The sequence below is a fragment of the Zosterops lateralis genome (genome assembly GCF_965231275.1).
Source record: "Zosterops lateralis genome assembly, chromosome: 4".
Taxonomy (NCBI): domain Eukaryota; kingdom Metazoa; phylum Chordata; class Aves; order Passeriformes; family Zosteropidae; genus Zosterops; species Zosterops lateralis.
In genome coordinates, this window is record NC_139765.1 from 2,974,427 (window position 1) to 2,990,508 (window position 16,082).

The window sequence follows — 16,082 nt, forward strand, 5'->3', positions numbered from 1 at the left end:
GAATTAACAGTTTGCCAATACAAGTGTATAGTTTCAGCATCTCTCTTTTGCTGCCCCTTCATTCTCTCAGTAGAGGAAGAAGACATCAAGCAGCAAGAACAGAACCACAAAAGCCTTGAAAACTACTATATCAAGTACTGGCCCCCCTAAAAGCAACAAGTTTAGAAATAAAACAGGAATTTTTGGGGTTATTTTTCTTCTCTTCAACAAAAAATACACAGAGTTGTGATGGCTCTGCCATGTGGTGGCCTCAGCCAGGAAGGAAGTGCTGGAGATGCCACTTTCACTTCCAGGAATATAGTGAAGAACAGCTTTTAGCAATTCAAAAAGTACTAAACATACATTAAAGCAAACATTTTTTTCTGAGGATAAGGTAGAGTTTTAAAGGTTACACAAATTAGTAGATCAGATTAAATTAATTTCCTTTGTCACACAATGAATTTAATTTCTGCCAGCTAAGACAAACCAGATTTAAAATAAGAAGCTGCCTAGCACAATTTAATAAAGCCTCTCACTTGCCCCTGTGTCATTTCATCCTTTGCAGCTGCACACCTTGATGCTGAATAACAGTTCTGATCTGACTGATTTCTGAATTCAATTTTCTGTCTTTCTTTGGACTAGGTTCTTTTACTGGTAAATACACACTGGAAAATATGGGGGACATCCAATATGCCATTATTTAGTTATTATACTCATCATTTCAGAGGACTTAAATGCTTTGAAAAGTCATGGTAATTTAAATGCAGATGACATTTATTTAAATACTGACTCCTAGTAATCAGAAGGAACTTCTTCACGTTGCTCTTAGCAGAATTTTCCTTCTAGATAAGAAATTTTAAAAGGGGCAGGGAAGCAGTAAAACCAAGATAATGATTAACAGGATTTGAAAATCATGTATCTAACTAAAATCTGAGGTTGTGTCTAATGTAAGAGGGCAAAATTCATATATCCTCCCACTGAACTCAGTGACCCTGCTTTAATTCCAGCTCCTGAAAATGGAGTAGACCAAAATTTTCCATTATAGTAACTAGAAATGAAAAATCCCACCTCTGGTGTGAGTGCCTCAGTGCTGAGCAATCGTGTCACTCTCAGTAATCACTGAAGTATTTAGCTTAAAATGGAACAGTTCTAAAAAAAGCAACTGAGGGAGACCCACCACAGCATTACCCAACAGAATTCCCATTAAAACCTCCTGCCAGCCACGGGAACCACAAGTTTACAATTTCAGCTCCTGAATTCTGGCACGAGATCACAATAGGAATTGTCCACCTCTCAAGTGAGTGCAGAGCTGAGGCCACTGCAGGTGCAGCATCCTTGGTCCTTCCCACTGCACCCTTGGAATAAAAACCTTTTTGCTGTTCAGAGATAGAGAAGGAATAGCCTTGGAGGCAAGAATAATCTCTGAGAAGGGAGACTGCCTGCATTCTCATCTCACTTTCCAGGAATGTCACTGCTCTATCCAACTGGAAAGAAGGGCAGTGAGAAAGATCATGTCTGATCCATGTTGTTCCCTTTTTGGAGCTTGACAGCTTGTGCATTAGACTGGAAAATGGAAATTGTGGGTTCAGCCCAACCAGACAGAGGAGGGAATATATTCCAAATCATATAGTAATGAATCCTAATATTCTAATATACTTTAGAATCCTAAACTTGCAAGGAATTACATTACAGAACCCCCTAAACATCAGCCACCCTTGGGCATTCTTTCTCCTTCTCCACTTTCATAGCTTACCTAATAATTATTTTTTGTGAAAAAATAGCTGAAGCAAATAAGTCTGTTCTGTATCCAAAGGAAGCAACGTTTCTTTCCCTTCAATACACAGCAACATTTTGCTTTTTATTTTTGGTGCAAAACAAACAAAATGTTACATCAATTCTCTATTCTTTAAGTTCCCACCTTTCCACTTAAGACCTGCTTTTTACTTGACCCCATATGCCTCTAGGACTATGTGGAGTTTCTATCCTTGTTGGAATGCAGTGCCATCACAAATTACCTTAAAGGTGTTGCTTATGCCAGATGTTTAAATACACTTCTAGCCAACAGTATTTTTATTGAGGATTTTAAAGTGCAATCAGCAACAAAGTGCATATTTAAAAAATGTGACTGCAGTGGTTATTTTTGGCATTCCTTGCTGAAAGCCTCTGCTGGCAGAGATGGAAATATCTGAACACGCTTGCTCTGATCCATGTAAAACGAGGAACTTTTCCTTACTATATTTGTCTATGAAGAAATTGCACTGGACTGATGGCATTTACAGCAAATGCTGCAGAATCACACACACTTTTACAGCTTCCCTGGAAATTAAAGTTACTGGTTCCGTTCTACCCAGCCCATGAATGCACATGTAGGTCAATTCCTTTTCCTGTCTCCTAGAAACATTAGTAAATCATGTTTTTGAAGGATTTGAATTTCTGTCTAGAATACAATTTATTTATTTATTTATTTTAAGTGACTTGAGTCCACATTCTGAAGTTTGACAGCTCTGCAGGTGAAGTTGGTACAAAATCCAGTTGTAAAATATATCCCTTAAATATTCTTCCTGCCCTCATTCTGTGGCAGTGACACAGTGGGAAGTTTCTCTTGCTTAGAGGAAAAGAAATCACGATTATTCAAAAGCAAATGGACATCCAGATCTACTCCATTTTTGTCAGAAAGAATTAAAGCAATATTAATGAGAATTCGTGAATTCTCATTAATATTTTTAAAATATTTCTGATAAATTTGGACACTGAAACTGTGGAAACAACTGTGTGCTCATTCAGAGTCTGACATTAAAGGGGCAAAACCAGAGGCAAAATGGTAAATTCCAAGACACAGATCACCTAAAAAATATCACAAATCATGTCAAAATGAAAACTGTCTGAGAGAGAAATGACACCTTAAAGAACAAGAAGGATTTTAATGTACATATTCTTCTAAGTATTGATATTGATATTCTGTGCTAAACTCCCCAGAAGACAGAAAACACCAGAATTCAGCCTCACTCTACAGTCTAAATAATTTCTTCAGTGCTTCTGTGAAGTTTCACAGAACCCTCTTTCTGGTCCATCTTGCATGGCCATGAAAAGAAGTACTTGAAAACACATGGCCAATTATTTAATAAAGCATTTATTGCTCAGTAGCCTAAAAAAACTGCCCAAGACAATAATGTTCTGATCCTGTCCATATATGGACTGAAATATGGTTCAGATGCCACAGAATTTGTCACAAGACAGATTTCATTTTTGTAGAATATGAACATATTGTCATTCCAGAACACTTGAAAACTGCACTTGGTTTCTTAACCAAGCTGGCCATTAAACACATCATTTGCTTAAATATATGGGCACCTCTATGTGATAAAGCTGCACATGCAACATTGCTTACATGATTTATTCTACTATGGCTTTACATTTTTTAACATTTTGGGGATCTTGGTACTGATAGCAAACAGTTGCATGAGGATGGTGTCAGCAGGAGCTGAAAAGCTGCCACTTGGCATAGGGAGGTTGGCATTTTATTATAAAAAGTACTAGCCAGGATTTTTTAGAATTACTTTGCTCTAGCTTTCCTGCTCACTTAAATCATTATTATCTAAGGAGGCAGATAGAAACAGTTGTAGGTAGGGTTACCCCAGCATTTTTAATTGAAAGATTCAGTTTTTACTTGTTTGTAACTCTTTCTGGTTGCAACTTGCAGGTATGTGAATCTGCTTTAGATTTCCTCTTATTTTTAAACTTCCAGCTAAGAGAGAGAGGAACATTAAATGTCTTGGTTTGTTCATATTTGGGGAGAAAATCTTCATTTTATCAAAAACTTCTAATGCAATCGTGCTCAGGAGCAGGATCTTAGTATCTATCATGGATACAGATGTAGAAATAAGAGGTAAAATCCCATTTTTTTCCCCCTCAACATTATCTGGAGCCAAATTGACTGCTCTGAAGTATTTTCTTGCTCCTGCAAGCAAGTATCTATGAAAATTACTGACAAAGCATAATCTCCTTTTGGGCTTGTGTACACCAGAGGTCATTAGAGTTGTTTACAGGAGTAGCAGCAAACTCCCAAAAGCTGAATTTTACCGATGCTTTGGATCTAAAAGATGCAGCTCATCTGAGAGATCACAAATGGATCTGTATGATTCTGCTTGGTGCATTTCTGGATGGCCTCCTGAGGTCCCTTTCAGCCTCAACACTTCAGTGTTTTCTTAATATGTTGGGCAACTAGAAGTTGAATACTTAAAATTTACACTAAGAAACCATTAAGGCTGCAATCTTAAGCACTCAAAAGCTACAAAATACCAGACTTACACACAGACCTAATTGTGTCATGATAACTCTCCTTAATGACAAATGCAGAAAACACTCCTGTCTCACTTAGTGCCTAGTGAAGCTGGGGAAAGTCAGGGCTATCACTACTAAATGACTGTGACATTAATATCTTTATATCCATTTCTCTTTTTGTAAGATGGGGAAAGCAGTCCTTTTTAACTTGAGAAGAGTATTTTGAAAATACATTACAAATGTCTACAAAGCACTTTGACATTACAGTAATGAATATCATGGGGAAATCCATGAGGGAATGAAAAAGTTTATGTTCAGAATAGGGTTTAAATACTGTACATCAGGAAAGACATGACACTAAATTATGGAGAGGAAGCTTCTGACCTGAAGCTTGTTTAATGAGGACTGACCATCATGGACACTGAATGAAACAAGAGTGACTGCCTTATCAACATGTGAAGGTAAATAAGATGGGATGTGATTATGCAACTAGCATGTAATGACAATCCTGTGATGGATGCATAAAAAAGCATGGAGCCTTCCTCTAAGTTATTTCTAACTTATTTAAACTTATTTACCTTCCTTTGAGGAAGATTTGAATCATTACTAAAGGCCTTGGGCCAATACATTTTAAAACCTCTCCTAGTGGTCCCAGTGACTGAATTGCAAACTGGCTGATAAAAGTTCACCCAGAGAGGTACTAAGTGTACTTAGAGGTACTACATTCTCTGTCACTTGTTCACATTAGATAAAAAACCAGAGCAGCAAGCTCTGACAAATCCTGAAAGGCATGAACTCCTGAGGACCATGATAAAGCAGCAAAACTGAGAGAGATACAGGGCTTTACAAGGGTGTATCAGACCCTACCAGCCCCTGTTGAACAGGGCTACAGACCCACTCCAAGCTGGAAAGTGGGAAGTGTCCAGCAGTTGCAAAACTGCAGGTCAGGATTTAAGCCAATTCCACTGAAATGGTTAGCTGTGAAAAGGTGTGGGGTTTATTTATTTATTTATTTATTTATTTATTTCTTTTTAAATTAAGATTTGGTTTCAGAATTAAGCTTCTATAAATAGTCTGCTGTAGTCTCACTGTTATTGTCCCAGGATATCTGGCTACGCCTCTATACTTCTGTGCATTTGGAAGGATTAGAAGTAATTATTTTATATAAGGCTCTGGATCATACTTGCAGAATGCGCTGTGGGTTTAGAGGTTGGTGTGTTTCAAAATAAGCTCTTCAGCCTTGGAAAACTCAGTGCTCCTACTCAGAATTCTGTCACCAAAAGTTTGTTATATTTCCAACTACAATTTGAGCACCAGAGGGCCCAGAATAAATTGAAGTTTTTACTCTATTAAACCTTGAGACATTTAGAAATAGTGTTCCAGAAAAGTCTCTAATCCTCCTGCCACCATCTATTACTGGAACTCCTAAAGAATACAAGAATTTGAGGAAACAAATAATAACAATATAAGTAAACATCCTCCCACACTTCACCAATGTGGCTGATGCTGCACTCCAATTAACAGCACGCAATATTCACTTCTAATAAACACTGAGAATGAGAATTACCATAAAGGCATTTTTCTCTGTGCTTTTGCCTTTGGCTCTGTGTAGCCTCTTAATATTGGGCAGAAATCAGGCTGTGAAATACTCTGTGGCATTTTTTATGGCATTCAAAAGTGATTATTTTGACTTTGTACTTGGGAACTAACATCATCAGGAAGAAAAAAACCCTGAAGTGTAAGACTGTCTCAAAAACACTGTCCCTGTGCTGAGCAGCAAACATTTTATGTTGCTTTACTGCACTTTTTTTTTGTCTCTCAAAGCCACCAAGTAGGAATGCAAGCCACTGGACTCAGATCTAAGACTCACTGAAGCCATCAGATGTGGCTCAGCTCTGAAGCTTTCAGGTGATGATGCTGAGGTCAATTATTTGAACCCACACAGAGGAATTTCTCATTTTGTGGGCTAATGAGTACCTGCATCTTTAGCATCTTTAGCATCCTTGGGCTTTTCTCTGAAGAACAGTATTTATGATGCAGCTGCATGTTTTCCAAGTAATAATTCTAAATAGTGAGCAGTGGAATCAAGACTAGAGCAATCATTTCTGTCTTTTAAAAAAAAAACTGGAACTGACATGCCTAATTTTATAGCTCTAGTGGGTGTATCATTAAATTCACTGATGCATCCACCTTTGTGGACCTTCAAAATACTGCAAGCCAGAATCCACTATGCTTTACTTGTATTGCTTTACAAGGAAAGTCTGGATAAAACTGATCCTTCACTTTTCTGCATTCACAGGAAAGTAGAAATGCTATGGTTTTGATAAATGAGCCACTGCCAACATTCTATTATTCAATCCCTCTTATCCATCCCCAAAGGCATCTTCTACAGCAAAAAAACCCCAAACAACCAACCCTCATTACTAAAATTGCAAATCACCTTTGCCCAAAACAAAGTTAACTTCTTCTGGAACATAACAACAAGGAAGAAAACAAGACATTTTGGGGGCATTTGAAATTTAATCTTCATCTACCTACATTTGCAGTCCTTCTGGTTTTTGGCAAGCTCAAAGCCAGGTCTACATTCACAGGCAACCCCACCTTTGGGTGTCTCCCGGCAGATGTGTGCACACCCATGATCTTTGTTCATACAGTTCATACCCTCTGTGGAAAAAAGGAAAGAAAAATAGAAAAATATTAGTATTAAAATAAAATGACAAAATAATTATGTATATGCAGTCCTCCAGTAATTTTATCTGTAATTTTTATTTTTCATCTGAACTGTATTCCACAAGAGAAAAGAACAGAGCTGAAAAGAGATATATGGTCAACAAAACAGTACAATAAAAGACAAACATGCTCTGGGGCAAATATGAGCACTACTGTGTGTCTCTGTTTCATGTAGAAACTTGGGATTTCTCTATTCTGTATCTATATTCTAATCTTTCATGAAAATATCAGGGATTTTAAGGACAGTCCAGAAAGTTGTCTGTCCCACAGAGCTGAATAAATGATCTCACTGGTTTGTTTTTTTTTTTTTTCTTGTATAAATTCAATGGCTATTACTGTCTGGTGCATTTTTATATGCTTGTTAATGTGCTTTGTATTTTCTAACACACAAAATCTGCCAAATATTATAACCAAGTGTTTTTGCTTGGATCCATTTCTTTGCTATTTGTTTTACATCTCAATTCTCTGTCATCCACCATAAACACAGCACATCTCCAACAAACCCACTACAACTTTCCTCTTTGACTCTATTAAACAAAACACACCAGCTGCTCAACAAACATCCAAGTGCCATGGGTGGATTCCTGTTAATGTTTATGCCAAGGGATACTATCAACCAGCTTCCTTTTAATCATCACAGAGACAAAATTCAGCTTTCTAAACCACGTCAGTGATTTAGATACTGAATGCACCTTATACCCTTAGAGCCTTTCATTACCGTGTTAATTCAAATCCCACATATTCACAGAAATCTTGAACTCAGTTCTTATGGGTCAGCATCTAACATTCCTTGTGTGAAGGGAGGCTAGCTAGATTTGCATTACAAAGCCTTCCCAGACTTCCCCGTGGATATCTGACCTGTAAAGGAGAGACAAATTCTCTCAGAATACACTGGCAGAGAATTCACATTGCAGCTCAGCTTGCTGAAAACTGCCTGTGTTGCCCAAAACTGCCCAGGGTGGACTCTGCAACTCATTTGGCACTTTGCAATGTGTCTGCTCCTACCTATTCTAGGCTTATTTCTCAAAACCACTCCAGTGCAAAATGTTCAACTTGAACCCACAGTGCCAGTGTATTGCAAGTAAATACATTTTGTGTCTGGAATTCTGAGGAGGAAAAGCTACAGAAAGTCAGTCAGAGATTGCCTCAGGGTGACAGAAGTTAACAGCTTCAAGAAGTTATTCACACTGCTCAGCTTTACCTCTGAGAGGTTTGTATTAGCAGAGTAATGAAAAACACACATCACCAGTCTGATTGGGGATTTTTGTTCACCTCTCCTACAAAACACGCCAGTGCCTTAAATCTCATCACCTATGAAAAACCAGTATTATAGACAACAGATGTATTTATTTCTTCTAAATTCCCCTCTGTGTTGCCCTTGATCCCAAAAACTTGCCAAAGCATAATAAGTTAATATACCCAAGTAAGTTATTCTTTGTAAACTGCAGCCTGGACAACAGATGCTGCTCTGAGCTACAACACACACTATATGCTATAACATCCCATCCTCCACATCAAAGCGAGGTATGAACGCTTTGTTGAGCTGGACAGATACAAGAAAAAACCTGGGAATGGCCTTATTGAAAGGTTTGGAGGCATTTTATAATCTCTTTCTCTCCACTTCTCCCAACAAAGGATTTCAGACACAATGTGTTTGACAAACTGCATTCCTGTGCACTGCGCTATGCTCCGAAAGGGATCTGGGAAAGATAACACATGGCTGATTGAGCCCCACTGCCCAGGCTCTGAGAAGAGAGGAATTATAGAGATGAAAGCAGATATTTAATGGCCCACAGGAGTAATCAAGCAAGTGATTTTTTTTTTTTTTTCCAGTGTTTACTTGCAGATACTGAATATCTGCCTTGATGGGAAGAGAGAAACCGTGCGCTGCTAAAAATGTTGAGAGAAATCAAAAGTCAAAATTTTGTTTCAGAAACAAAAGTGATCCTTGTATTTGTGTGTAAGATCACAATATTTTAGTTACTGTATTAATTATTCCAGCTATTGTATTATTCAGAGCTGTCTAAAAACTATTTCAGTTCCATGTTTAGTTGGAGAATACCATAGAAATTTCCTGAGACTGAAAATGATTATTTTAGAAAATATAAGGTTTTTTTTTCTGGTGAAATGAAAGACCATTAGTTTTCAGTCAAGAGCACAACAAAAATCCTCATTTTTATTTCAGTATGTTTCAAAATCCCTAAAAAATTAAATTACAAAAAAATTCCTAAATTCCTAAACAAAACCTTTTTAGCCTGAAAAAATTAGTGAAATAAGAATGCAGCAAATTAATATTTTACCTTGCTAAAATGCAATCTAACCCCAAAACTGTGTTAATTTGCAAATCATTTTAATAATTCAAAATTCTATTTTTTTCAGCAAATACTCTATTTGTCCAGTTGTCCTCTGTATCAGTCTACATACACAAATAATTAATGAATCACTGTTGATAAAGTTTACTTTTTTTGCAAATTGACTCTTCAGGCAATACTGAATCTTTAATGATATGGCACATAAGTAACACTAAAAAATACAAAAATATGCCAAATATCTTTCTAGTACTAATCTTAATTTCTATACAAATCCATATAAATAAGAGAGAAAAATATTCCTAAAATGACTTTGTTCAGTATTCTCTTGAACAGGATGTAGTCCTAACTCTAAAATCAACCAAAAAAACATAGTATTTTCCTGTACTGGAAGAAGGTGCACTGCTGGTAATGAAGAACTGCTCTGATGAGTTCACACAGGAGCAGTGAGATGTTTGAGTTATCATTTCTCTGCACTCATACCCCATGAGAAACAAAGCTTTACAATATATTTGTTAATGTTTAGCAGCCATCTAATGTGCACAGGCATTTTCCATAAGGGACACAGAGTGCAAATAAGAGCAGGAGAAAACGTTCCCCAATGTTAAAGGGGAATTTAAGCCTCTCAGTGCCTGCCTTGCTGCTCAGCCCCAGGACAACAAGGGGGAGGTGGGGACTGTGCTCCAGCCCCACTGCCACAATCAAGGCCAAACTTCCTTTATTTGCAGAAATGGGTGGAAAACTACTCATTAAAAAAAAATAAATAAACCAACTCCAACAACATGATCATGGCAAAAATTGTGTGGGATTCTGCTGCTCATTTATGTGAAGTTTTTGAAGTTTTTATCCCCATCAGCCCCAACTCAGCAGATGGGTCCTGGCATGAAGAGGTGCCCTGTGCTTCTCATGGTGCCCCTGCCTTGAGCTGACTAATGCAGTGCAGGAACAGGACAGAGAGGGAAAACACCCACAGAACCACCTGAGACCAAGTCAGTACAGAATTACGACCACAGCAGTTTCACTTCAGTGTGTTGCACAGCCTGGGAAAAGCATCAGCCAATGGATCTTCCATCCAAGCCCTAACCAGAAGGTATTTACAGAACTATTTACAGAACTATTTACAGAATCTCTCTCTCCCATTGTGTGTGCACATCTGTCTCACTCTGGTTTGGAACACAAGGAGCTGTTCCCAGCTTGTCTTGATCTTTGCAGTGCTCGGTGTGTCCCAGCTTCTAGAACTGATGGGATTATGGGTGAAGTGATAAACCATGGTTCCCAAATAAGATAAAAGTCTGTACACACACACACACAAAATAATCCTTACTTTATCATCATGATACAAAAAATGTCCAGTGTTGAAATGTTCTAGGTTTTACATATTAATTTTTAATAAAAGCAGTGTCTTAACCCCAAATGCTGCTACTCAAGGTAATCTCTGCAGCCAGCACAAATATGGGTGCATGTCTCTTCAGCAGCTCTGACAGACAGTCAAATAAACTTCTGAAACACAGACACACTCTCAGCAAATTCACCTTACAGACAGCAAAACAAAATCCAATGGAAAATATAAACAGGAAGGGAAATGTCACTTAAGAAAGGAAAACACTGATCTAATTAAACTAAATCCTCTCTCAACATTTTAGATATGACTTGAGAAACTCTCTTCTATTGCCTTCCTGGATTTTTTTCTGACTCCAAGTTACAAAAGGTTGTTCATGGGAGAGTGACAGCCACTGTTATGTGTACCCACAATCCACACTCATTTTTGTTCCTGGCCTAGGAGAGATTTGGATGTGATTCTACTCCATTAATCCAGTCTGCCATCTAGTTATCACAAATCTCTTAATAGTGCTGTTCTGCAAAATGTTCAGTCTGATATAATGGCCTCTCCATTGTATTATGCTCTAAAAATGTTTTCAGCTCAATGGCCCTGAAAGTGCTTAAATCAGGCTGACTGTGACAACTAAAGCATGGATCAGCCTTTATTTCTCATTAACCCTGTCTGTTCTCATCTTAATTAAGACTTTTAGCAATTATTTTACCCCGTGGCTCATCATAAATGCTTATATTAGCTCTATGTTGCCATGAATTCACTTACTCTGTATTTATATTGCTGCTGTTTTTATAACTTTCAAATAAACATGCTGATTCCGAACACAATCTGGAAAAAAGGCTACTTTAAATTGCATCAATGACTTCCAAAATATTGTCAGACTACATGAGCTTGAATGTGCTAAGAAGATACAGGAAATCTTGAACTTAACCCATACACACAGATATGCCCAGTAGCATCTGCATCATTGACACTGAGTCTTGAAAACATCCTTTTTTGTTGATAAGTTAATTTTAACACAAGTACAGAGTGAGATCTCTTATCAAGCTGCACCATATATAACATAGAAGATATATCTTCAGCAGCAGAGAGAGGAAAGAGGAAAGAAGCATTCTCATTTGACTTGTTTTGTAAACTATTAACATTGCAGGGATTTATTTTTTGTTCTCTTTTTAAAAATTGTGTAAGGAACTACAGTGCTACAATAAAACACGCTGGTCAACGACCAGGCAGTTTAGAAAATTGTCAAAGACAACTCCTCTCACAGAGTTCTTACTCTCTGAGGAATGGAAGCCAACAAAAAGACACCAAGTTTCTGACGCAGACAGGAACATGATGTTAGTGAAAATGTGAGATGGCTGTTCTAAGCCAAATGGTACATTATGCATGTTAGTTTTTTTGTCATATAGAAACAGACTGTGAACTTTTTTGTCTGGCTTGTGGAAAGCAGCTCCCCATCTACACCTGAGAGTTGTCCCTGCCTTTGCCTTCTAACTCCAGGATCTCGTGTGCCTCTCAAGGGTGATGAAAATCAGCATTTGGCTAAACAACCCAATGAAAGTCAACAGATACATATGGCCAAGATCTTAGGACCATAAAAGCCAAGGACTGTTTTCCAACAAAATGATCTGACCTTTATGCTGCACAGTTGCATCAGATCTTGTGGACACTTCTGGCTCCCTAAGAAGAACCTGATTCTGGGATGTGAGGGATGTCTGGGTGAGCTCTGCTCCCCAGTGAGAGAATTAAGATGTTTTCATCTCAAACAGAATGTCCTTTCTTGAGGATCAAAATCCACACCAAGATTTGCTCTCTTTGGCAAAAAAAATGGAGGGTGAAACTAATTTTGCCCTTTGTCAGCTGATGAAAATGCCACAAGCACATCTAGGAACAGACCTTGGGAGCCAAGTGAGAAACCCCACATTGGGCATGCTGGAAATGTAACAATCTATACAATCTATAAAGCATCTCATTTTTTTCGTACTGTTAACTGAATGAACACAACATTTCCTTCCCAACCTCATTCCTGAATAAGTTGCTTGGTTCTGCCTAAAAAACCCTAAAGTTTTTAGGAAAAAAAAAATAGTTGTTTCGATGACTACAACTCACCCCAACAGAGGTTGGGAAGAAAACAAATAAAGCAGGCAAACTGACCCAAGGAAACAGAATTCTACACCATTAAGTAGGTTGTCTGGAGAAATCTTGGACACAGTACAAGAAAACAGCTGCTGGTATATTATAAAATAAACAAATTCAAGTTTGTTTAGCAATTTCATGTCTCTTCAGTTTGGATCTGAAATGTGCTTAGGGCCAGCATCTTCAGAAGGCAGACTTGCAGTCTGATCTCTGACAAGATGTTCCTGCTCTGAGTGGCAGCCAGGAAACCACATGGAGAGGTTTTTTTGTCTTGAGATTTAGAAATAGGCATGTATGAAAAATGTAAGTCCATTCTTTCAGCAGTAAGAGCACAGATTTGCAGTTCTGCAAAGGTGCTGTGGTTTCAGGAGAATGACGAGAATGAATTGACCAAGTTTAAGAGAGAAACCATGGAAACAGGGAAAAGAAAAATTCCAAAACTGACAGAAAATGTCATCAATTCCCATAGGACCAGAAGAAAATAAAGAAGACTGGCTGAATTCCATCCCATGGTGGTTGTGACCAACTTGTGGTGAACACATGAAAGAAGGTCTGCAATCTCAATCTGCTTTCCACATTGCAGAGCTACCAAGAGAAGCTGAGACTCACTGAAACCCCTTCCAGTAGTCTCTGTTACCTTCTCACACATAGATATGAATTATCTAAAAAAAATAATTCTGCAAGATAGGCCAGAACCTGTGTAGAATCAACTATGAGTCTCTGCCAGTATAGACTTGGCATCTGGTATTAAAAGGGGATAAATGTCAAGGGAAGAAAAAGTTAAGGACAAGAAAGGAAAGAGAAACAAATCACAGCCAGCACTACAACCTGTTTTTAACTTGATGTTAACTTGATGTTCTTTGGCCCATGGAAGTGACCCTGATGGCAGACAAGACCATGCAGGAGGCAGAGGAGAGAAATACACTTTCTGCATCTGAGTCTTTACCACTGCTCTCCTATTTCTTGGTGCCTTGGTGGGAGCAAATCAACCTTGAGTAGTTTGGCCATCCTGAGCACCAGAGCTGTGGTGGGACAGCAGAGCCAGTCAAGGACAACATCACCACAAAGCCCAAACACCTTCAGCTGGGCAGGGGTAGTGGGACAACAACCCCATCACACCTCAGCCCTCTCTGGGATCTCAAACACTCATTCACAAGAGCAGGATTGAGGAAATACAAAGAAATCCAGGGTTGGCACAAGAATAGGAAACTTGCATTATTTATATGAATATTTTGAAATATTCATATGAGGTCTTTGGGCCTCTTAGCATACTAGAGCTAAGAAAACTTGTCTCACTCTTTTCTAGAGTGTCTCCCTTAGTCCCTGTTTATAACATGGGAAAGTTGTAAAGCAGAAGATCAGACAATGGTAAGAAAATATTTCTTCCCTTCCTGGTCACAGGAAAATTCAGTATTCAATCAAATGTTCACCACCTCTACCAAGTGAAACTTTTCACAAAGATGTAACAAAGTTTTTGAATTTTTTTAGCAAAAGTTGAATCACTACAGTATCACTTGTGTAAAGATAAGGCAAGCAATGGAAGGATAGGACTAAAAAACCCAACTAAAATCTTGCAATTTTTTCCATCTGCAATCTGCACAACTGACATAAGACAGAATTGGTTTCTAGAAGTATTTCTAATGAAATGTCTTCAAGATAAATATTTCTAGAGCATTTCTTCAAACACACACAGTATATTCAGAGAGATGAAATAACAGTAAATATTCCAACAACACTTTCCTCTGCAGGAACTCCTTCACATCCCAAACTCATCCCAGGACAATTTCATAACTTCTTGCAAAATCATGTAATTAGCAAAGTGATACATGACATTATAGTATATGGATCCATATATATTATGTGCTGTAATAGATGTATGTATAATTATATAGATATAGCAAATTTTATATATAATGAATATATAAATTCATAATTTTATGTAATTCGACATGTACTAATGCACATATAACCTATTAAAACTCAAAAGTATGTTGTGCAAGGAATGAAGGCTACTCACTCTTCTCCAGGTAAACACAGAGCACAGATAAAATAATATTCTTACATCAAGATTATAATTTTTGTAGTGAGGCTAAACATGATCAAGATCTAAAGCTCATTCTGTCACCTTTGTTCCTTATGAAACAAAAAACACACTGACTGGAATGTTTAGGAAATCCTCAACTTGCCCCTGTGCAGAAAGGACCATGTAGCACTGAGGTGGTTATATCTGTCAAAGACAAATAGAGTTTCAGTTTTTTGGGAATCACTTCAGCTCTGGAAGGCTGAATGAGAAGCACCATCCACATGTAGCTGTGCTATAGTCCCCAGAGTTTCACATTTCCACCAGGATTTTGAAAGCACAAAAAATCCAGCGGTCAAAGTTATTGCCCAACAACCCAACAGCTGATTTCTACCAGCTGTGGTGACTTCCAGAAAAGCCACACCCAACTTAGAACCAAAATTTTAATGGTGTACTTGGAGCCAGAGTGTCAACTACAGTTTCTCTCAAAAATAAGACTGTGGGTATATTTCAACACTACAGTTAGATACAAAACAAGTTCATTTTATGTGCAAAGTGCTCCTAACAAGCCCCAGGGTTTGTTCAGCCCAATTCCATGCACCACTGGCATGCAGGAGATAGTTTGTTCCCTGGGGAAGTCAAGCAGGAAGGTGTGCCCTGGGGCACCACAGAGAGCAGAATGGATGTCAAACATTCCCAAGTTCTTTTTCCCTTCTCTTTTTTTTTCCTTACAAAAAACACAGATATATTTCATTGATGAGTCTCTGAGAAATAAAGTAATCCATTTTAGAACATTTTAGACCGAATATGAAGGTCATGATATATGTTTGCAAACTGCCTTGTGAGAAAGCAATTCAATTTCCTATCCAAATGTGTTAAGATGTGTGTAGTGTCTGGGTTAAAAGTAAAGCTATCTGGAGTATTGTTATAACTAAATAACTACTTTAATAAGCTCAGGGTGTTTGGCTCCTCAACTCTCCTCCATCTCTTGATTGATTATTTAGTGAGTCTGCTCCTAAAGCTCATAAATTTCAAAATTCTTCCAAGTTTATTTTGTCTTTCTGATCAAAGAAATGTTTACGTATCCTTCCCATACTGTGTCTCTTTAAACCATTGGCTTTTTCAAAGTGTTGTGTTCTTTTTTTTTTTTTAACACCATAATGTGATGTACACAGAGAGGTAAATGATGTCAGAATCCTTTCTGCCCCAAACCAGTCTGTAAATCTTCAGAAAAGCAAAGTTCATGGGTGCATTTAAAAGGGGCACAATCTGTTTGTGCTTAAAAGAAAGTCCC

General features: G+C 37.9%; 1 protein-coding gene across 1 annotated transcript in view; it reads right to left on the reverse strand.

Annotated features, from left to right (window-relative positions):
- The window catches only part of SCUBE1 (signal peptide, CUB domain and EGF like domain containing 1), a 175,619-nt gene that overhangs the window by 80,640 nt on the left and 78,897 nt on the right, over positions 1-16,082 (reverse strand). The window contains exon 5 of the mRNA XM_083859333.1: positions 6,799-6,924. Within this exon, the coding sequence (XP_083715459.1) occupies positions 6,799-6,924 (126 nt within the window). The remainder of the gene's footprint in view (positions 1-6,798; positions 6,925-16,082) is intronic.